The following is a 22786-nucleotide window of genomic DNA, read 5'->3' on the forward strand; positions in this document are numbered from 1 at the left end:
AATTTTTCGGAAGCACAGCACCTTTCTCCTAAGGCACCTCTGGGTGGCTACAGCCCCACCTGGTGGTGATTATTTGATGACTTCGCTATCTGAGGATCCTTCCAGTAATTGCAGAGATTGGGAACTTCGGGAATCGCCCAGTTGCTCGGCCCTCACCCTTTGGTTATCAGCCAAGTCCGTTCACCAGTGGAACGGGTATTGGCTTCTTCTGTAAGCCAAGGTACATTCATCAGTTGAACGGGCATTGCCAGCCACTCGGGGGCTACGTGCCATGCACATGTGATCTTATCGGACCTGTGTGATCATAGAGAGCCAGCAGTATCAAGGCCATTGGAGAGATGGGAATGGGGGGCGGGGGCCCAGTGGTGCAGCACCTGTCGCAGGGGCGCCCCGCTGCCCAGTGCAGAGGAACCGAGTGGCCCGACTCACCAGATGATCATGAAGAAAGGCACTGCGAAGGCCTCCGACGTGACGCCATTGACCAGCGACTGCAGGGACCTGGGGAAGGTGCTCACCGTCTGGGGGACGACCTCCCAGGTGGTGTTGAAGTTGGTGAAGGGCCCGCAGGCTTTGGAGGAAGGGATGCTGTGAGGATACAAAGAGGCTCAGGGCGGGTGGCACCGGCGGAGCCTCCCTCGTCCGCACACACAACACACTGCTGGCTGGGCCCTGGCGGAATTGCCTGAGCCAGCAGCCTCCCAGAGTGTTCTGGCCCCCAAAATGCCCGCCCTGGATTTCATCAGGCCTCGAGAGCCACCTTCCGCCACGCAGGGAACTCAGGGGACGGAGGAAGACGTTAGATGATGCTGTCAGGAAACATTCGGGCAAATTGCAAATGCAGCGATTCTATTCTCCGATCTCTTAATCCAGAGTCGTGGAAACTGGCCTGGACACCTCCAAAACAGATCAGGGATGAAAACAGACGAAGGAGGTATGATCATCAGTAGCGAAGTAACGGCGATTCTTACAGGATCTTCATTTTTTTAAAAAAAGTGATAAGACGACTTAGGGGACTATTGGAGCAATCAGAAGCGGGTCGGATATTAGGAGACATTAGTATTCATTTTTTGGGAATGCTTGTCTTATTGGGGCCATATCTAAGGAGACTGTCCCTATGTTTAAGGCTGGGATGTTCAAGTACTTAGGGGTACGGTGCCATGGGACCTGAGATGGAATTTCAGATGGCTCATCTCACACAGAGCAGACTATACAGGGGGACAAGGCGCAGGTGGCCATGGGAGTCTGGTTGGGGCAGCCTACTGAGGGGATGGGAGTGCTCATTGCTGCTATTTTTCAACTTCCCAATGGGTTTGACACGTTCCCAAACTAGAAGATGATTGTGGAAAAGCAAGAACATTCAGACCTAAAAGGAACAGGCTCAATTCATTGCAGTCGTATACACAGGGATAAAAAATCCCTAGAATCAATCCATCCCTAAGATCAACCAATTAAGGAAATGAATCGTTTTATGTTTTAGTCATACAATGGCATGACTAAGTGTCTCAAAGAGACAGACAGACAGACATCTATACCGAGATGACGACATCAGAAGCTGAGAAACAGGATTCGAAAAAGAATGTTCACCAGACCTTTTGACTTTTGTGCCAGGAGAATGCATTTCTTTCTTTCTTTTTTAAATTTAAAGTTAAAAGGCTGAAATATGTATGTGTGGAAAAGGCACAAAGCACACGATTAAGCAAAGAACCAAGTTGCCAAACAGGATGGCAGTACTACCCCAGATGCGTTTCCAGGCCATAGAAAGACTTTTCCTAATGAGATTCTGGGAGCTTTTAGAAGGTAATGTGATCCCTAAGAGGTGAAGATCAGGGGCAATTTCCCTCTTCCGTGTAGATGTCCTCTTCTCTACCACTTGAATTTTAAAATATGGCATCAATTACTAAAATAATAAAAATCACATAGAATCATATTAGTTAAAAATAAAATCCAAAGTCAAGCTTCAAAGCTGTAAGCTTTACTTTAACCATGAGGAAATGGAATCTCATGAGTGTGTAAGTCAGGAGCTGGCAACTTATGGGCCAAATCTGGCCCTCTGTCTGTTTTTATAAATAACATTTTATTGGAATATACTCATGCCGACTTGTTCACGTATCGTCTATCCTTGGAGTTTGAGCTCTTAACTTCCAATCCTTAGTCTCGAGCACTTTTTTTTTTTTTAGCTTGAAATGTCTTTATTCTGGTTTTGTAGTAGTCGGACAATTGCTAAGGGTTGAACCTGGTCCTCAAAATGAAATGTACCCAAACCCAAAGCTACACCTTGCCTCCAAACTTCCTTGGGCATTCAGAATCTTTTCTTCCTTGGGCATTCAGAATCTAATCTCTGTGGTTAGAGGAGGGAGAAATCCACACACGTGTTCTAACTCATTCCTGGCCTTTGGTTGTTGGTGCAAGCTCTTGTTAGGTACACACACCTCGTGTCATCCCAGCTGATCTCAACTGCACATGGTTGAGCACGGTGCCCTTTCTGTTCTTTCTAAATGCCACTCTAGACCCTAAATTCCATGTGCCACATCTTGATCATCTTTATACCCTAACACTAGCCCAGGACTTGGTCAGCCAAAAACTCGTTGTCATCCTTTCCATTCCAACTCAGAGCGGCCTTAGAGAATGGAGCAGAACTTCCTCACCAAGTTTCCAGGGCTGAAGTCTGGACAGAAGCGATCTCTCATATCTTTCCTGTGGAGTTCAATCTGCTGACTCTCTGGTTACTGGCTGTGTGCTTAACCGCTGTGCCACCAGGGCCCAAAGAAGGCCATTAAGAATAATTTGATGGATACAAGAGTCTCTCAACCAAATGGGCAGCAATTTGGTGACTCTCTGATTGAGCCTACACTCCATATCCCCTATAAAAACCATGTCTTATTTTGATCATCAAAAGCAAAAAAATAAAAGGAGGTTAGAGAGCAAGCCCTAGGAAAAAGGCACAGGGGGGTGGGGGCAGGGGTATACCCAGTTCACAACAAATGATGGCAGCACTACACCTGTGGCCAAGGTCCAGAAGGACACCGTGGCATCCCGAGTCCAGCGGAGATTCTGAAACACAAGTGTGCCTGGATATGGTCTTACCTCGGTAGGTGGAACCACGTGAGCAAAGCCAATCAAAATGCTTAAACAAGGGCCTGTCAAGAAGCAAAGAAGTGTTCTAGAAAACAAAATTTGCTTACCGTGACAGGCTGATGGTCAGAGGTATGATGGCCAAACAGAGCCCAATCAACAGCACCAACAGGAAGAAGAAATTAGAATTGGACGCTCGGAACTGCCTTGGCGAGGGTCTGCAGTTGTAGACAAGGCTCAACTAGGGGAGAAAAAGAAGAGATCAAGAGAGCACAAGAGAATATCACAGGTGGGAATGGAAATTGGCATCACCTTTCTAGAGGGCAAGGAGTCCCGGGGGCACTTGTGGGTAAGTGTTGGCCTACTAACCACCCAAAGTCGGTGGTTTACAGCCAACTGCTGTTTGGGAGACGGTTAAAGCTATCTCTCCCACAAAGGTTTACAGTCTCAGGAATCCTACATAGGTCCCTGTGAGTCAGACGCAACTCGATGGCAGCGTGTTTGGGGTTTGGCTTCTGGAGGGCAGTCCCGTAATAGAAATCAGAATGAAAAAAGTCTAGTCTAGTCTAGAGTCCCACTTAGAGGAATTCCTCCTGAGGAATGATAGGAAAACCGGATCAGAATGTGTGTACACAGATACTGATTCTTGTAATTGTTGATCACAGAATATTTAGAAGCAATCTCCAGGGTGATTGCCAGCTATCAGTGAGGTGCTTATTAAAGGCAAATGTACAATGTGATAAGATAGAGCCTTTACAAAGGATGACAGTTGTATGCACTCAAGTGCCACAATGAAATGAAAATTTCATAACTGTGGTATGACTCCATTTCAGTTTTTTTAATGTTTATTTTTATAGTGGTTTAAATACGTATATATACTAGACCTGCAATAAAAAACAAAACCCAAACTCTCAACCATCAAAGGCACTCTACCATCTCACTCCTGGTGACCCCGAGCACCCACTGAATGACAGATGGGAATTTATGTTACCATCACCTTTCAGAGGGGCCCTGCAGGACAGGCAAGAACTGCCCCTGCGGATTTCCGAGACTAACCTTTTACGGGAGTAGAAAGCCCCATCTTTCTCCCAAAGAGCAGCTGGTGGTTTTGAACTACCTATCTCAATGTTAGAAGGCCAACGCTCATGGAAATCACAAGAGCCAAATGATATGCAATAAAACTTTAAAAATTATAAAAATGTCCCAACCCTTTCAAACTCATTTTTTTCCAGAATAACAAAAAATATCTTATTAAAAAAGGGATCGTGTGGTACACGGAGGAGCCCTGTTGGTACCATGGTGAAGTGCTTTCATGCTGGCAGAAAGGTTGGTGGTTCAAGCTCACTGGCCACTCCTCAGGAGAAGGCGGTGGGGGGGGAGGGGCGACGGGGACGGGCAGTCTGCTTCCAGTGGAGCACCGCTCTGTCCTGCGGGGTCTTTATGAGTTACAATGGACTCCACAGCAGTGGGGTGGGTTGGGTTGTGGATGTAAATCGGATGCGTCTGATGGCATGGGGAGTAGGCCCCAAAGGTATGAACGCCCAATCCATTGGAAGGTCTAGCGTTGGCAGGGGATCAGTCCCCCACCCCTCTGCTTACCTCTTTCACATAAAAGATGATGATGAATTTTATGGTTGTAATTGCAGGGATAAGCGGCGAGAAAAAGGCTCCGATCCAGCAAATGGTCTGCCCATAAACGATCCCCAGGACGTTCCCGGGAATGGCAAACTCCTGCTGGCCCCAGAGCTGAATCACCTTCCAGGAGGAGCAGTAGGTCACCAGGAGCCTGGAGACAAAGAAGGCAAGCTGCTCACCTGGACTGCAGGGAGCTTCCGATGCCCTAGAACAAGGCCACAAACCCAGGGCCAGTTCCTCCAGATGCTTCAGGGAAACTGACTGCGTGGTGTGTCTTAAAGACGCTGAAGACAGTGGACTCTGGAACTATTCGGGCCAGGGTTCGAGTCTCAATTCCACAATGTATTAACTCGATAAATGTTAAGACATTTCTTGATTTCTTTGGGCCTCATTTTTCCCACCTGGAATTGTGGGTGGTTTGTAATGCAGCGTGCTTCAAAGGGTAAGCGTGGGACTAGGAACGTGGGCAGAATCTGAGGTTCGGCTCGCCTCTTCAGCACAGAAAGTAGCCTGCAAACTCCCAAATGTCCAGCAGCAGGGCCCTGCATATGTACGGCGACAGCGTAGGACACCACCCTTACATGAATGAGGGAAGTCGTTGGTGGTATGTTGGTTGCAGGAGACAAAACGGAAAGGTGAGTGCAGACCACGGTGGGTGGATGAGATTTGGTCCCTGGGGCAAAGCCTCTCCCAACCCACTCTGGGCATCTCCTCAGCCATGGATTTGTGGGAGTGCGTGTGTGGTTTTCTGTATCTTTTCAAAGATAGCTAGATTTACCCCCCACAGCGTCAACACTGGCTTCCCCTGCAGAGGCCGCTCTTCTGCGACCATGTGTGCTTCCGTGGCATCTAAATCTTTTAGATTTTTAATCAGGCTCATATACATGGCACACTGGGATTAGGATTTAGTTTTGCTTTTTAAAATAACTCCTGCTTTTTCATGCTTATGTTTATGGGCTTACTGGACCTCCTGCATCACCCATCGCCCTGTGGTTGATTCTGACTCTCAGCAACCCGGGTAATCTGCTTGCGGGGGTGAAAGGGAGAAAGTGAAGTGAGTTGTGTGTAAGATTTAAGGAGCCACTGAGAAGCAGCCGCAGGAGGCCTATAGTGAACATTTTACAAACTTTTGTGTAAACTAGGTGAGCATTTATAGAACAGAATAGTTTACAATCCAGACATGTTCTTTCACGTCACTGACTGCTGCTCCAAAGGTCACATCACGGATTCACTTCCTCTCTGGACTTCCCTTTCCCATCCTTCCTTCTTGCCTAACCCTCCTGAACTCTGCCTGTGGGGAAGGCTACCCTTTTGCTGTGCAAGAGCTGGTTATTTGGAGGTGTGCGTGTCTCACTGACCTGATGGTTGCTCTCCTAGACCTGACTCTCGTGTGGCTGAAAACCACAGGCGTGAGTTCACCAACATCTTGCTCAGTGCTTTTTTGTGGTTGTGAGGAGTCAGAATCGGGACAGTGGCCATGAGTATGTGCCACGGGGCACTGGGGGCCCAGCGGTTCCATTCTTGCCTCCGGTGCAGGTGATGGAGACCCGCATTTGGTTCCTGGCCCATGGGCTTCGTGCCCAGCCAACCATGTGACTGTTCATGGAGGCTTGTGGGTTGCTAGGAGGCCAACCTGCTCCCTGACTCCACCACTAACATTATGTGCCAGCTGCTGTTCTCGGTGCTTTCTGGTTTCATTTAATCCTCGCAGCTGCAGCCATTGATTATGAGTTAGCCACTTCTCCCACCGCATTTTGTGGGGGAGCAAAGAGGCACAGAGCTTAAACAACGGAGCCGAGGTCACATGGCCAGCACGCAGTAGTGCTGGGACTTGTGCCCGACCAGGACACATGGCGTCCGCTGTAGCAACCTAGAGGTCTAGGCTGATGGCTATTGGTGAGAAGCCACGCAGTTTCTGCTCAGCAGGCTGCCTTTTCGGAGGGGCAGTGAACGAGAGATGAGGTTGATGGTGGGGCTGTTGGGAGTGACCAGTGGGAGAGGCTACGGGGGTGGTAAGAGGAACATTCCTTCCACTTACTTTCTGGGAAAATCTACAAAAAGTGTCATCGCCAAGATGATGATGAAGTCGAAGATCATTAGTTTGTACATTTCCTGCCCAACTTGGGTCTCCCAGCACTGAAAGCAAAGCACAAGAGAAACTGAGAAGCCCGGCGTGGGGCAGACAGAGCCAGGTGCTGGGACTCCTCCCCCAGGCCCATCCGTGCCATCTCCAGACCCAGCTGCTTCTGGTTTGGGCATCGGCAGATGCTCCTCTGAGCTTGGTTTACAAGCCCCGACATGTGGAGATGCTGGAATTTACATCCACGACCCGGCCCTCCCCAACCACGCGTCCCATGGCCTTACCGGGTAGAGGTTCTGGTTGTAACCGCAGAGACTGCACAAAGAGTTGTCGCAGGAAGTGATCTTGGAGCCCAGGGTGAACACCAGCACACAGATGGTAGCCAATCGCATGAAGACACACCTTCCGGGAGACAAGGGAGGGGAGAGACAGGAGGAGGCTCTCAGGTAGGCCCCTCCAGAGACACTGCCCTTCCTGAATGCAAACTCATACCCCTTGGTCATGTGTTCCGTCACTCGGCATAGGCCATCGGATGCTGTGTGCCTCTGGCTGGGACCAAGTGGAGGCACATGGGATCACTCATGAGGTTTCCATAACTGAGGACCTGAAGTGGGATCTGGCAGAAGCTTCAAAGCTTACCCAGCAGCTTCCTGGGTACTTCATAAAGAAGCAATGAGCACATTCATTCCCCAATAGGGGACCGTCTACAGGGGACAAACGACCCGGTGTCTTCCACAAATTAAGGGCATGTCTAAATGGAGGAATTCTTAAAGAATAAAGGGGGCTTTCGAGATACCGCTGTCACCTACCCCTACTGACCCCCAAGGCATCATGTGCACTTGGCTTTGCCTCCTGACTGGAATGAACCAGAGGAAGCCACCTGCAATTCCATCAGGACAATGGACAGCGAGTCTTATTAAGGGTGACGATGGTGGCTCTAAAGGCAGACACTTCATCTTTAGAGATACACGAGGTGGCTTCAAGTCAGGCCAGCAGAAGAGGGGAGAACCTGGAAGCACAGTCAACACGATGTTGGTTCTGGGCAGAACGAAGTGATGGGCGCACGGGGATTCATTGACCATCCTCCCCACTTGCCTGATTGCTGGACAATTTCCAAAAGAAAAGGGTTCAAGAAGTAAGAGGTGAAGAAGCAGGAGGACAACTCCCCGGGGCCACGCGGTCCCCATGCAGTTGTACTCTCTTCCTGACCCTGCATCCACACCGGCCCTGGCCGGCATCTTGAAGATCACCCGCCGCCCGGGGCCCCAGCCTATGACTTCAGTTGTCAATGTACTCATTCAGGGGCCAAGAGGGGACCTGTGTGTGCAAATTCTGATTCAGTCATTGGGGTCCAGGAGGATCCTTGGCTCATCAGGACAATGTGTCGCCATGTCTGCCGGGGACAAGCGTTAAAGCAAGTGGTGGTCTGCTTCATAGGTCGGTCATCCTTAAGTCAGGCGTTACCTCAGGATTGTCAAACGGATCTCAAAGCTCGGGGAATAATCCTCATAGCGGATGATCACGGCAAAGATCATTGGTGTGAGAAAATTGGCCAGCGTGATCACAATTGATGGCAGGTACAGTATCAGGAGGTTCTCCCCAAAAACCATCTTGTCAATCTCCTAGGAAGGTCACAACATGTCTTGGTCAGAAACAATAAGCAAAGCTGCATCCCAAATGAATTGAACTCACACAACAGAGCCGAACACAGCGAGGAGCTCCACTAAACAATGGTTGGTGTCAAGACATGCGAGCCACATCCCCGAAGCATAACATGGCAAATATAACTGAAGCTACGGAATCGTACACTTAAACATGACTTAAATGGCAACATTTTGTTCTATTTTAATACAGTAAAAAATCCTTAAGCCTCTCCTTCCTTGGATGCTCTAATTCCCTGCTGAAAGAAAAAAAAAAGAATTTTATTGGATTTTTGAATTATTGAATTCTATTGGCAAGGAATAGTGTAAGTACCAAGGGCTGCCAAAAGGGAAAATCGGTCTTGGAAGAAGTATAACCAGAGTGCCCTTTAGAGGCACGGCCGGCAACACTTCGTCTTCCATACTTTGCACATGTTGCCAGGAGATACCAGTCGGTGGACAGAGACGCCATGCTTGGTAAAGTAGAGGGCAGCATAAAAGGGGAAGGCTCTCGGGGAGATGGACTGACACAGGGGCTGTAACAATGGGCTCAGGCATAGGAGCCACTGGGAGGTTGGCACAGGGCCAGGCAGTGTTTCCTTTTGATGTCTACGGGATCGCTATGGGTCGGAATCAACTCGATGGCACCTAACACCACCACCATTAGAATTATGAAGGTCACATATGAAAACTCCATGTATTTTGTCTCAATGGGCAATTTATAAAACCTTCCAAGGCCCAGCGAGCTGCTTCTTCAGGGGCACAGCTAAGAAAGCCCTCGGGCGGGCAGGTCTGCTCTTGCAACCTATAGGGCAGGGTGACCATGAGCCGGAATTGCCTTGACACCAACTGCTGTGATTGATTCTGTTATAAAGAGACCCGGTGGCCCAATGATTAAGGATCTTGCTGCTAACCGAAAGGTTTTGGTTCAAGTCTACCCAGCAGCTTCACAGGAGAAAGACGTGGCCTTGTGCCCCCATTAAGATCACGGCCTAGAAAATGCCGTGGGGCCATTCCGCTCTCACGGGTGGGGGGGGGGGGGGTCACTGTAAGTTGAAATCCGTTCAGAATGCCAACAGCATCATCTTATGGATTCCAGGAGGATCAGGCATTTCAAACCTGTTTGGGATATTTTCAAACTTTTCGGAAAAGTGGAAATGTATCACCTCTGATTTTTAGGTCTCTCTCCTATCGACCGCCCTTGTATCCCCCTAAACAGGACGGAAACATTGACAACTTTGCAGTGTCTAACCAGAGGCAAAGTTCACTTTCACAGAGGACTTACTTTGTTCATGTGCTCTTGAGAAAATATCGTTGCTCTATAGATTCCGTAGAAGCAAGCCCCTAAAACAGCCAGAACAAGGCAGTTCAAAAACAGTCTCAAAGAGTAAATCCGTATGGTTTCTTCAGAGGTCCTTTCTGCGATCTTCTGGCGTATTCTTTCCTCCTCCAGGTCGGCCTGCGGACCAAAGAAAACTCCCTCTGAGCACCGGGATGGAGGGAACGCATGGGAGGAAGCCGTGGCTCATCAGATCCCTCCTCATCCAGCTAAGATTTTCCTTACATAGTCACCGTCCCCAAAATGTCTTTCCAGGCCAAGCCCAGATCGTTCTCCTAGCTGCGAAAGGCTCAAGTCAAGGCAGAGCGTCCTGCTTCAGACTGCAATCCGGGAAGGGATGTGAACTACAGACTGTTCATGGCATTATTTACATGTCGTAGATGAACAGCATATGCCCCAAACCCAACCCCACCGCCGTGGCATCAGTTCTGACCATGCATCTTTATGGGAGTGGACAGCCTCCTCTTTCTCCCTGGGAGTAGCTGTGGGGTTTGAGCTGTTGACACTGCCGCTAGCAACCCGGTGGGACAACAGTACCGTACGTGGCTGGTTTTTGTTTATTTTTCTAAGCCAACCTGGTGGAATAGAGCATTTTACAGTGGAATAACTTACAAATTTTAAAAATAGTTGTACATCAGTTAATAGTACTGTACCAATATTAGCATCTTGGTTTTGAAAAAAACACTATAATTATATGTGATGTTAATATTAGAGGAAGGTTACTGGAATTCTTTGTACAATTTTCGTGATTGTTCTATTAAATCTAAAAAAAAAAGATATTTTCTCTGACTCTTTCGATCTTCACTTAGGTTTTGATGGTGGACTTACAATCCTCTCCCAATTGGTGTGTGTGAGTTTGAACAAATAATAAAGTATTTACTATTCTTATCATTATTCGTTTGACCATTCCAGTGTGGTTTCTTTTTTTTCACATTCTGTCCACTCCATGCGATCACCACAGCATCCCTCCCTCGGTCCTATTTCTCTTGTCCCAGCCACGCTGAGGACAGGTTCTTCTCAGGGACAACGGTGTAAGGTGGAGGGAGTAGCTGGAAGACACCATCCCCCTTCCACCCACTGCAGGGCTCCCCCACCTCTCTGGGAAGTCACATCCACTTCCCAGGAGCATTATCATGCTCCAGCCGTCGGTGATCCACCCCAGGAACAGACTAGAACTGATCCGTAGGGTTTTCTTGGCAGACTCTTCATGGAAGTGGCTGAGGAGGCCCATTGGGGGGAGGTACTGTGTGCTGGGCCTCCTGGGCGCAACGCTACGGGGGCAAGGGACCAGGACGGGGAAGGGAACCGACCGCGGCACTCACTCGGAGCTCGTACCGCAAGCTGCTGTGTTTTAGGTCCGCCATGCTGCGGTTGGTGATGCAGAAGTCCCAGCCGGCAAAGATCTTGTTGCAGTAACTCTGGAAGTAATCCTCGCTCCGAATCAGGTTGACTTTGAACCCTTCCACAGACCTGACCCCAAAACACAAGCATACTTCCGATGAGAACCACAGCAAGAGAGTGGCCTACAAACTGGCTGGGCCTAACTAAAAATAAAAAAAGTCAGACAAGGGTACATTTTCTGTCCATTCCGACATGCTCACGCTTCGACCCATCCTAAATCCATGTGGCTGCTCACCGGGAATCTCACGTATTGCTTATCCATCCACCAGAGCCGAACACCAGCGGCACTAACTCCCGAATCTAACCTGGAGGCCCTGTCTGTATGGCTCAGCCAGCTGTGCTCCCAGGGGACACTGGCTTTCTTTCCTTCCCGGAAATACACCAAACTCTGCTCTTGCCTCCAGGTTTGACACTACCTTGACTGGCTCCTCTCTATCCTTCCGGCACCAACTGAAGCAGTGTGCGTCAGATAGGGCCATCCTGACTGTAAGGGGCGGCAGGTATGCAAAATGGAATTAAAAAAAATTTTCCCCTGCAGACTAGTCATTCAGGAACCCAGGAGGGCTAGATGAACCCCTGAAACCAGTCCACCTTCTGTCAATCTTACAACTCGAGACCAAAAGTAAGTCCAGACATTTTCTTAAAACCCCAAATCAACCCCGTGGTTGAGTTGATTCCCGCTCAGGTTAGCTTAGCTAGGACAGACTTGCCTTGAGCAGAATTATGCTCTCGTAAGCTCTAGCACAGTGCATCCAAATTGATCTAATCTTGGAAGATTCGACCGAAACCTCCAGGCAAATGAGTTTACACCAATGAGGCAGGAAGCCACTCAGACAGGGCCTATCACGATGGTGGCCCGCCTGGAAGAACGCGGTCGGTGTGCCTGAATTGGACAGCAGACACTGTGGAAGCGGTGTCTAGTTTGCTGTGTCTATTCTCAACAACAACCATAAAATAATTGTCGACATCAAATAGCCCTCCATGGGCTGGCTTCCCCACAACTGAACGTTGGATTCCCCTCTTTTTTATTCCCCTCACAGCTGTGAGTCAAATTTGCAATCATCTTATTTATCTGTTTGCTGCATGTGGTCCCTCAGCCGGCATTGAATTTTGAATTCTTGGTAGCAGGTGCCCTGGCTGTCCTGCCACCACGGTATCTGGAATGCCTAGCACATGGCCACTGTGTGGTTCGTGGCGAATAAATGACCGAAATCTAACATCTATTTAGTGAGCACCTGTTTATGCAGAGGAACTGTTGTACCGTCCAGGTTTTCAACGTATCCAAATGCTTTCACAGGGAAAATAAACAAACACACCTTGGTGCGTGCTAATATAAAAACACCGAGCACTGTACACGGACCTCTGCAGATGGAAGTGGTATTTTTAGGACCCACTAATTGTTGTGAATTAAATGGTGTCCCCCCAGATATGTGCTGTAATCCTGCACCTGTGACGACAGTCCTGTTTGGAGATGGTCCTTGGCCAGGTTACTTAGATCCGACCCACGTGTGAGAAGCTCATAACCTGGTCCCTTCCGAGTTATAAGACGTGCAGGCCAGACACGGGCCAGTCTGCTCAGACAGGGCCCGCCCAAGGAGTAAGGATGAGCATGATGTCCTTGTCAGGCTACGCACCAGGGGGAATGACACAGGGAAGACCCGCTCGGATTTTAAACATCCAGAACGTTCAGCAAGGATTTCTGTTTTGTCAAATTACCCCCACAGGTGGTCTTTCTGCTGGAGAAGCGGCAGGTAACAGAGACAGCCCTGGCCCACGAGGACAAAGGACGTGGGAGGAATCCCTGTGATCAGTGACGTGGGCCAAAGGATCAAGGCCAAGGATTTTCTACCAGAACCACATGGGCAGCTTCTCAATAATCTATTTCTTTTGAAAATGTTTAATGTGGAAGTTTCTTGCAGACAGGTGGATTGGCAAGGTATTCCTGGGCTCCTGGATATGCAAATACGAGAAAGGCTGCCATCGGATGCAAATTTGGCTTCGCAAATGGGTTCTGTTGTCTAGCTGTATTTAAAGACCTGTTTGAAATGACTTGCTGAATCCAGAAGCACTCCTCAAGGAACTAATAGAGAAGATCGTGTCATTGATCACTAGAATCTAAAAAAGGCCAAGAAACACAGTAGGCAACACAAGCTTTACAATGTCATTGCCTCAGAGGGAGGGAGGAAGCACAAAAAGCAGAATCTTAGATGGTACGGCTGACCTCCTCCAGCAGTGAGTCTCACTGGTGGATCCTAAGGACTCGTAAGAAGGCCCACTCCTTCCACGAAACACCCCCAGCAACACTCCTGAGGTAGTTTATTGTGCCAATCTGAGGCTTGGTGAGCCTCGCCTTTCTAGTTCTTGGGTCTCTTGCTTTCTGATGGTCGGACCAGGTGCAGCTGCCTTAGCCAGTTCCTCCTTCAGCTGGCAAGGCTCACTTCCCGAAAGACATCCCCAAGGAGAAGCCACATGGACCTACCCCGATGCAGCCCTGGGTGCTGATGCAGCCATGTGGAGATCCCTGCCAGCGCTGAGATGCTTACACGCTCACTGATTCGGCTTTCCTCCTGCAGTCGGCATCATAATGTGTGTTTTGGGAAATAGAGGAGGACTTTGTGGATTGGTGTCAGACATATGGGTTAATGTTGGACTCATAGACTTGGCCAGCACTGGGTTGGGATGTTTTCTTGATGTGCACTTGACCTTTTTATAAAACTCTCTCTTATACATGAGTTTCTGTGGATTTGTTTCTCTAAAGTACCCAGACTAATACAAGCCTCCTTGGGATCAAAGTCTTGGTTTTGTTAAAAGACAAATGTATCCGGAAAGTCATTTACATGGTAGTATGAATGAGGGAGTGGTTGTTTCTTTCCTGGGAGCTACAGAGAATGAGGCCACTGTCGGTTGCCTGGTGGGGGCATAGCACGTTGGCAGGCTGCTAAGAAGGGGGAAGAAGCTGAGGCCGAGGTGCTGAAAATAAACTTCGTTACTTAGGAAGATGCTATACTTCAGGGAAACCTTCCAGGAGTATTTCTGAGCAGCCTGCATCCCTGCTGCTGTTGGTGACCTTGGCTGTGCAGCTATGGGGAGAGTGAGAGTTGGAAGACACTGGAAACAGAGCTAAAGATCTTGAGCCACAAACTACCCACGGACAAAGGTTCATCCACATCCTTCATAGTAGTCTCTCTCTCCCTTGATGTTGCTGGTTTGTTTTCTGTCTGTGTCTACCTCCTCAGTCTTGGAGAGCAGGGAATATGTTGTATCCATCTTGGTCTCCTCAACCTCACACCAGGGTCCCCCTGCACCTGAACCTTCTGCTGAGAAGCCTCACCAGAATGTATTAGATTCTAAACCTCAGTTAGCACAGAGAGCCCCCTCCAAGGCTTGAGGTATGTCTTGTTCACCTGGGTCCCCTGTAGGTGGCATCTCTGTGTGTGTTAAATGATAGAACACTGTTCTTAGCTGTCTATAAGAATAGCCCTTCTCACCCCAGCCCCTGCCGGCCAGAAAACCAGCCAGTAAAGGAAGGTTGGAATGGTGCTCTGACAAACTGGGAATTCCCATTCCCCTGAAGAGGACCAGGTATAAACGTCAGCCTCCATGCCCTGCTCCCTGGAGCCAGGTAACTTCCCGAGCCAGGGCCCTGGCTTGTGGTGACCCAGCACAACAGAGGGTGAAAGGGGAGGAAGTGAATCCAGCCTGGGATCCCCTGGCCATCAGACAGAACAGAATACACACGGTTCACCCTGGGAGCTGGTGGCCAGGTAGGCAAGAGTCGTGTTTCTGGGAGATCCTGTCAGGAAGCCCTGTAGCTCCTGAGCTGACTTGCTGTGCGTTCCTGTCTCGTATCAATGGGGTGCTTTTTAAAAGTGTGGGATTCCATGTGGAGACCTTGAGGTCATCAGGTGACTCATTCAGTAGGTCTTACTTGGAGTCCAGAAGTAGGCTCTTTGCTAAAGTTCCGCAAGTCATTCTGAATCATCATCCAGTTGAAAGTCTCTAATGTGGAGCAAACTACTTTTCAGAAATGAGACAGCTAGGATCCAGAGAGGGAACAATTCTAGAGCCTGCGCCGAGTCTCCTTTGACGGCAAGGACGATGCTGACTCCACAGTTGATATTTCATTGAAAACAGGTCTACAGCCTGCAGCCATACCAACCCTGAACGTGCCCAAGCCCGTCTGAATAGATGTCTACAACATTCTTTCCCTGGCTGCTTTCAGGTACTCCATCTTCCCACCAGTCTTTTCAGGGATGTGTATTTATTTCTTTCTTTCTTTGTTAAATCCTTTTATTGGGGGCTCTTACAGTTCTTATCACCATTTATACAGCCATCCATTGGGTCAAGCACATTTGTATATATGTTACCCTCATCATTCTCAAAACATTTGCTCTCCACTTAAGCCCCTGGCATCAGCTCCTGATTCCCGCCCCCCTCTCCAAACTTCCCTTCTTCATCAACCCTTGATAAATTATTATTATTTCCATATCTTACATTGTCTGCTATCTCCCTTCACCTACTTTTCATTTGTTTGTCCCCCTGGAGGGGAGGGTTATATGTCAATCATTGTGATCAGTTCCCCCTCTCTCTCCCCACCTTCACCCTACCCTCCTGGTATTGCTACTCTCATTATTGTTCCTGAGGGGTTTGTCTGTCTTGGATTCCCTGTGTTTTCAGCTCTTATCTGTACCAGTGTACATGCTCTGTTCTAGCTGGATTTTCAAAGTAGGATTGGGGTCATGATAGTGGTGGTGAGTAAGGGGGGCAGAGAGGAAGCATTAAAGAACTAGAGGAAAGTTGTATGTTTCATCGGTGCTACACTGCACCCTGACTGGCTCATCTCTTTCTTGTGACCCTTCTGTAAGGCGATGTCCAATTGTCTACAGATGGGTTGTGGGTCTCCACTCCATGTTCCCCTCTCACTCACATCCATATGATTTTTTGTTCTGGGTCTTTGATACCTGATATCAGGTGTGTACATTTAAAAGGTGAGGAGAAGGAGACATGAGGAGGTGGGAGTGGCTGAGTGGATGGAAGATTTGAACACTGGTGTCTCAACTTCAGCCCAGGAGCTTCACCACTCTGCCCTTCCGCCAGCTCCCAGGCAGGCTGATTTGGGAAGGAGATCATCACCAGGCCTCCTTCTGAGCCCATCTTTGTCTGGAAGCGTCAGCATCACAGTAACACTCAAGGCCCCACTGGCGTACGTGTGGTGGCTGCACATGAGCCACACTGTATAGGAAGGCAAGCCTGGGGCTCTCCTTCATGGAAAGCAAGAATGCTACCACTGTACCACCAGTGCCTTCAGCAAGTGAGTGATGCCCGCCTCTTTTCTTTCTAGAAACCACTTGACCTCTCTGGGAAATGGCATGTTCCCAGAGGACCCGAACCTCTGCCTACAGCTGGAGGATTAGGACACTGGCCACCTGAATCATTAGCGGTCCATCACAGACACCCTGTTCTCGATGACTGCAGTGCCCACCAGGTGCTTGCCAGGATTTCTTTACCCGCGACCCAGGAAGGGAGTCATGGCAGTTGGAGAGTGTAAGATGCCCTGTCTGCCACCACTTAAGGGTAGCACCCAGCACAGGAGATTGAGAGTCAAGGAAGCCCTGGCTTTTGGTTGTTCCTAAACACAGCTTCATCCTTGTCCTCCCTCCTTGGATCGCTCAACCACTCAAATCCCTTTCCTCCCTTGGCCAGAGGTGAGTTTCTACGATGTGCAGCCCCAAGAGGCTCATGAGCCACATCAGAGCAGAGGTAAGTCCCGGGCATGATAACCGGTACATGTGTATAATTGAAGAACTCCAGGCCACCATTTCCTCCTGTTGTCCTCAGCCACTGGCACACTCATAAGCCTCTCCCTAGAAAATCCACCTGGCACTCTGCTTATCCAATGACCGCCGTGCCCCCCCTCCCTCCAACCCCCCGGAACTCCAACAGACTCCAAACATCACAGTAACACAGAGAAAATGCAGTCACAAGACCATTTTTACCTTTTGACGATCCAAAGAAGGCTCAGGGCCAGGTAAGCAATTGTGCTTACCAAATAAGCCAGAGGAAGGTCGTAGGTGAAGTTCTGAAACTTCACCCCATCAATGGTGTAATGTCCATAAAAGAGGGAGGTATCCTCCAAGAAACCCTGAAACAAAGTCAAGGACATAAGGTCAGACGGGTACGCTCCCTGCAGGAGAGCAGTGTCCAACTTCAAAGAGCTCATATCCCAGTGTCTTGTGTAGGGTGTCTTCCCAGGGGCGGCACAGCCTGTGATCAGTCAGTGTGGGGGGTACAGCACTGATGGAGCCTGAGCAGTAGAAGTATACTGATCTTGAGACTTGAAAGAAATTCCATTTACAATGAGATGCTTATGGATAAATGTATCAAAAGTGTGAAACTTGTACTCTTAAAAAATGACAAAACATCATTGAAAGAAATTAAAGAAGGTCTAAACCAGTGGGAAGGCATCCCATGTTCATGGACCAGAAGACTGTAACTGTTAAAATGGCCCCACCCCACCAACTGCCATGGAGTGGATTCCAACCCATACAGAGCATCCCAATAAGACACTGCTCCTTGGGTTCTCTGAGGCTGGACACCTTCATGGAAGTAGACTGCCTCATCTTTCTCCTGCAGAGTGGCTGGTGGGTTTGAACAGCCCACCTTTTGGTTAGCATTCCAACACTTAACCCACTGTCATGGAATCATTTCTAACTCAGTGATTCTAGAGGGGGGTTTCCCAAACTGTAATCATTCCCAGAGCAGAGAGGCTCATCCTGCAGAGTGGCTGGTGGGTTTGAACCGCTAACCTTGTGATTTGTCCTTGTGATTCTCTGCATGCACATGGCCTTGCTTAGTGTTTCATAATATGAGCTATTTGTCATTTAGCCGGTCTCTTGGATAACATTCAGATTACTTCTATCTTCGCTCCCACCTCGCCCCCCCGCCCCGCACCCCCACACACACCACAACCCCCATCTCCTGGGATTATTCACATTAAAATGGGTTTACAGAAAATGAGATGAAAAATTTGGCTCCTCAAGTACTCTTGTCACATCTCTATTGCTCATGGCATGGCACAGCTCTGGTACCGGGCACTCTCATGCCAGGAGTGAGTTTTTTGGGCATGATTTCATTGCACATATACAACCAAATGCTGCTAGAATGCTCCAATTCACAATAGCCCATAAGGGAAAACACTGTGAGGTATGGGGTGTGCTCTGAAAAAAAAAGGGCTACCAGCCATCATAGGGCTTGATTCCCAGCCTTGTTTCCACTCAAAGTGTGATTCTGGCAACGTCCTAGGCTTCTTTGAGCTTTGCTTTCTCACCGACAATATCAACAGCCACCTGCCAACTCCTCTGAGTTGTTTTGCAGAAAACATGACATCAGAGATGGGCAAACTACTGTTGAAAATCAAACACGGCGGGCAGAGCACGGCTTTGGACTTGTCTATTGTCTGTAAGAAAGGTGGAAGCTGAAAGACACGGCGTTTGAAGACGGCACATTCTGTCCAGAAGCAGACTGTCACAGCTGTCTCCCATGGAGCGGCTGATGGTTCCAAACTGCCGACCCTTAGGTTAACAGTCAAGTTTGACCATGGCACCCCCAGCGAACCCTTCAAAGGGGTCTGAGACCTCAAAATGTTCCTGTCTTTTGAGTGTCTACGAGTTTAACTATATTTTATGTGGGTGAGTGGATCCAGGTCACTATGAAGTGCTGGGGACTAGGAGTAGGCTGGTCGCTGAAAGTGACAGCACCTCTTGTTGGGTGAACATCAACCTTTCTTTCAGGTGACTGCAAACCCTGTCTCCTTCCCCTCAAGACTCATGTTTCCCTCTTGCTGAAAACACTAAAGAAAGTCTTTACCAGTCAACCTATCTGTATGCAGCACAAATCATCAGAGAAGCTGGGTTGTAGGAAGAAGGCAGCAGCATCAGGATTGGAGGAAGGCTTATTAACAACCTGTGATGTGCAGATGATACGGCCTTGCTTGCTGAAAGTGAGGAGGACTTGAAGCACTTGCTGATGAAGATCAAGGACTGCAGCCTTCAGTGTGGAGGACAACTCAATGTCAAGAAGACCAAGATCCTCCCAACTGGACCGATAAGTAGCATCGTTTCTGTTTGGGCTGGGTCTGAATTAGGCAGTCCTGTTTGGACTAAGCTGAAGCAGGTGAGGGCCCTGCACATGCTTCCCTGCACCTTCCCAAAGGTCAGCAGCAGACGCCAGATAAGATAACCAGTGACACCAGATGTTCTGGGTTCAAAGACAGCCACAGAGTGGACAAGCTAATATGCTAATTGCCATAATGGCCATACATCCCTCGCCCCCCCTTTAAAAACCGAGGCCCCCAGCTGCTGAGCATAACTTCCCCGACCTGTTGGCCTAGATCATGGAACCTCGTCTGGGAGCTCCCCCCTAATGAAGCTATTTCTGATTCTGCTCTCCCTTGTCCTGTCAGTTATGTCTGTCTGTCTCCCTGCCCCTCAGTTTCATCTTTATATTTGGTGCCCAAAGCCCGGGAGAAGTAGGGACATGGGCTCCGTGCCAACCCAGCCCTGCTTCGGCTGGGACGCAGCCCACCCCTCCTCTCCGCTCGAACCTCCGGAGCCTGTCTGAACAAGCTATTTATGGTCAGTGTCTCTGTGTATGTTCGTTCTGTCTCATCTGTCTTGTTTGTCACTCTGGACACGGAGGACCAGCAAACTCGTACGGGAACTTAGGGTCCACGGGAGGCTAACTAGCTGACAGCCCTGAGAAGCCAGGATGCCAGGAAGCTGAACATGGCACCGTTGCAGGGGTTATTCTGAAACCCTGGTACCAAGAGCTGGAAAAAACTGCCTTTCCCTGAAAGGTGTGCGAAGAAAAGGCCAGTTTCTCGTGTCCATCTTTCCTGTGTGTCTGTCTTCTCTCAGGTGGCCTCCAGCCTTTTGTCTCTGTGTTTACCTCCTGGGACTCCTGCTGATAACAGGACTCCTAGCATCAGGCTGAGCAGTCACTGCACCTTCTGGCTGGACTGGAACGCAGAATGTATCTGAACCTTTTCTGTTTGTGTTTTGTGTTTGAGGCTCTGTAGTGCTTTCTCTAAAATGGTCTGCTTCCCTTTCCTCTCACCCTGAACAAAGGCCTAACCAACCTCCATTTTTACCAGCCATAAAAGCCAAGCCCTCCTCCCTGTCCTCGGCTTCCATTGTGTCTCTCTGATCCGAGGTCCCTGTCTGCTGGACAAAAGCCGCAGATCTGCGCCAGGGAACCTTCCTGTTCTGGAATGTCCAGGACTCTCCCACTGGGTCCCTAACTCTAACTGGGATGCCCTCGGAGTTACCAGGTCACCTCCTGACTGACGGGTGTGAACGGAGCGGGGGGGGGGGGGTGTGAACGGGGGCCAGGGGACGCCCTTCTCCTCTGTCCGTACCCCCTGCAGTTTGAGACACAATGAGAAGTCTTCTGTCCAATCCCTAAGGACAGTCCTTTGGGGTGCCCTCTGCCAACCTTACTGAATTGGGTTTGGCTCCTGATCTCCAACCCTAAATGCCTGGTCTTTTTCTGTTACCAAGTTTCGCCTCAATACCAATTGGAAAATGGGTTGCGCTAGCCAGAAAATAGCACTTTCCACTTTAAGTTACATTCTCCGCAACCTCAACAATTTTTGTCAACAAACTCACAAATAATCAGAAGTCCTATGTTCAGGTCTTTTTCTTTCTTCGCTCCCGTCCCTCTCTACTACCTGTTACCCTGCTCAAGATCTCTTAGCCAAACACTCTTAATCAGGCCCAGACAGTACTCCCCCTCATCTTTCTCCGAACCCCCAGACTCCTTGTCTGCGCCCCCAGTGAAGCCTGCTCCACATTCTGGGTGTCCCTCACCATCACTTCCCTCCACTACCCCCCCTCAACTCCCAAAGGCTGGGGCACTGTGCCTGACACCTGTCCCCTCCCCGGAGCCAGACCCCGGAGACTCCCTGGACTGGACTCTCTCTCCCCTTCCCGGCCCCCTCCCTACTCAGCTTCCTCTGAGACAACACTGAAGCCTCTAGCAGACCTCTCCCACACAGGAAAGCAGGGCACAAATCCGTGGTCGCTGCCCTAAGACCGGCAGGAGGGAGGGATCAGAAAGCTCTGGGAGGTAACAACTTTAATCACCTGCTGCACTTTTGATTTCAATATCTTCTGAAATCTCGACAATTTCTGCCAGTGAACTTACAAGCAGTCTGAGATTCTGTACGTCCAGGCCACCTTTCCTCTGCGCTCCGTCCCTTTCTCTGTATTTCCTGCTCCCCTTCCCAAGTCTGCTTGACTAAAGAATTTCCTCCTCTTCTTCTTTGCATTCCCCTCTGGTGTTTACCTTTTCAGACCTGCCTGAACACCTTGTCTCACCTCCTACTCGCCCCTCTCCCTATTATGGCCACACCAGGGAGCCCCCACGTTCTCTTCTCCTGATCTACCCGCCTCGCTGGAGGAACCCGAGTCTGCACTCGTTAGCAAGCACATGCAATTACAGAACCTCCTTTCGTGGCTGAGAGAGGGTCAGGTTCACGTTCCCTTCTCTCGCTGATTTATCTCAGATTGAAAAGCGCTTAGGCTCCTTTTGAATGACCCCATCACCTATATTAAGGAGTTTTGATATTTAACTCAAGCTTATGCTTTGTCCTGGCATGATATTTTTGGCATCCTTCCCTCTACCCTAACCGCAGATAAGAAACACATTTTTCTCACTTCTCAGCAGCACTTCTCAGCAGCAGGCTTATTTAATCCACCCTGATCTAAGTGACTCCCAGACAAAAACCTGGTTCGAGTTATCAAACTGACAATCAAGCAGGTAGGGACAGATGTGCCCACCGTGATAAAATGCTTCAGTGTGTCCTGGCTGGGCTTCCAGCCATTTCCCATATAGGAGTCATTTTAATAAACAAAAAGATCACTCAAAAGCCTGATGAGATGAGAACTCAGCTGCCTTTTAAGTCACTTAACTAATGCTTTGACCCAAAAGGCCCTCAAATCCGGCCCGAGATTTAGCGAACGTGGAATTTAAGGTTTTAATAGCCATGACGAGCAGGCAGAGTCAGCCCGTGAAGCCTGGTGCCGGCAGAAGGTAAATTTTCAAACCCAAGCCTTAGTAGCAGCCCTGCTGCAGGGGATCCCCCGAGGCCCCAGAAGGGCAGTGTGGGGCAAGGGTGTATGGGAACAACGGCTGCCACCTGGCACCTACTTCAGGTGCGGAGAAGAAGGGCACTGGTCACGGGAGTGCCCCCGTCCTAGAACTCCAACCAAACCCGGCCTGCATGCAGTCAAAGTGGACACTGGAAGTCTGACTGTCCTTTGCGTCTCCATGCGGGGGGACTGTCCTTTCAATTCCTGACCCGCTGTTGACCCTGCTGGGATCGGCCGAAGTCTGAGGAGACCCTGACTGGACCCCCATCGCCCTTGCCGAGCCTGAGGTATTGCTCAAGTTATTGGGGGAGTAAATTTCCTTCTTACACAGAAGCTGTCTTTTCTGATCTGCCCTCATTTTCAGGGCTAGGCGGTCCTTCCTCAATCTCGGTCATGGATACTGATGACAAGCCTGCCTGCCCCAGGTGTACTGGCCCTTTACTCATTCCTCCTTAAAATCCCTTTGTGC

The 22786-nt window shown here is 49.3% G+C and overlaps 1 protein-coding gene across 1 annotated transcript in view; it reads right to left on the reverse strand.

The window, feature by feature from the left end:
- TMC7 (transmembrane channel like 7) overlaps positions 1-22786 on the reverse strand; it is a 53635-nt gene that overhangs the window by 6566 nt on the left and 24283 nt on the right. The window contains exons 5-13 of the mRNA XM_075528338.1: positions 17164-17309; positions 11089-11236; positions 9713-9886; positions 8252-8409; positions 7072-7189; positions 6746-6843; positions 4672-4858; positions 3183-3313; positions 430-585 (exon numbers count right to left, since the gene is read on the reverse strand). Of these exons, the coding sequence (XP_075384453.1) occupies positions 430-585; positions 3183-3313; positions 4672-4858; positions 6746-6843; positions 7072-7189; positions 8252-8409; positions 9713-9886; positions 11089-11236; positions 17164-17309 (1316 nt within the window). The remainder of the gene's footprint in view (positions 1-429; positions 586-3182; positions 3314-4671; positions 4859-6745; positions 6844-7071; positions 7190-8251; positions 8410-9712; positions 9887-11088; positions 11237-17163; positions 17310-22786) is intronic.

This window comes from Tenrec ecaudatus, chromosome 12 (genome assembly GCF_050624435.1).
Source record: "Tenrec ecaudatus isolate mTenEca1 chromosome 12, mTenEca1.hap1, whole genome shotgun sequence".
NCBI classification, from domain to species: domain Eukaryota; kingdom Metazoa; phylum Chordata; class Mammalia; order Afrosoricida; family Tenrecidae; genus Tenrec; species Tenrec ecaudatus.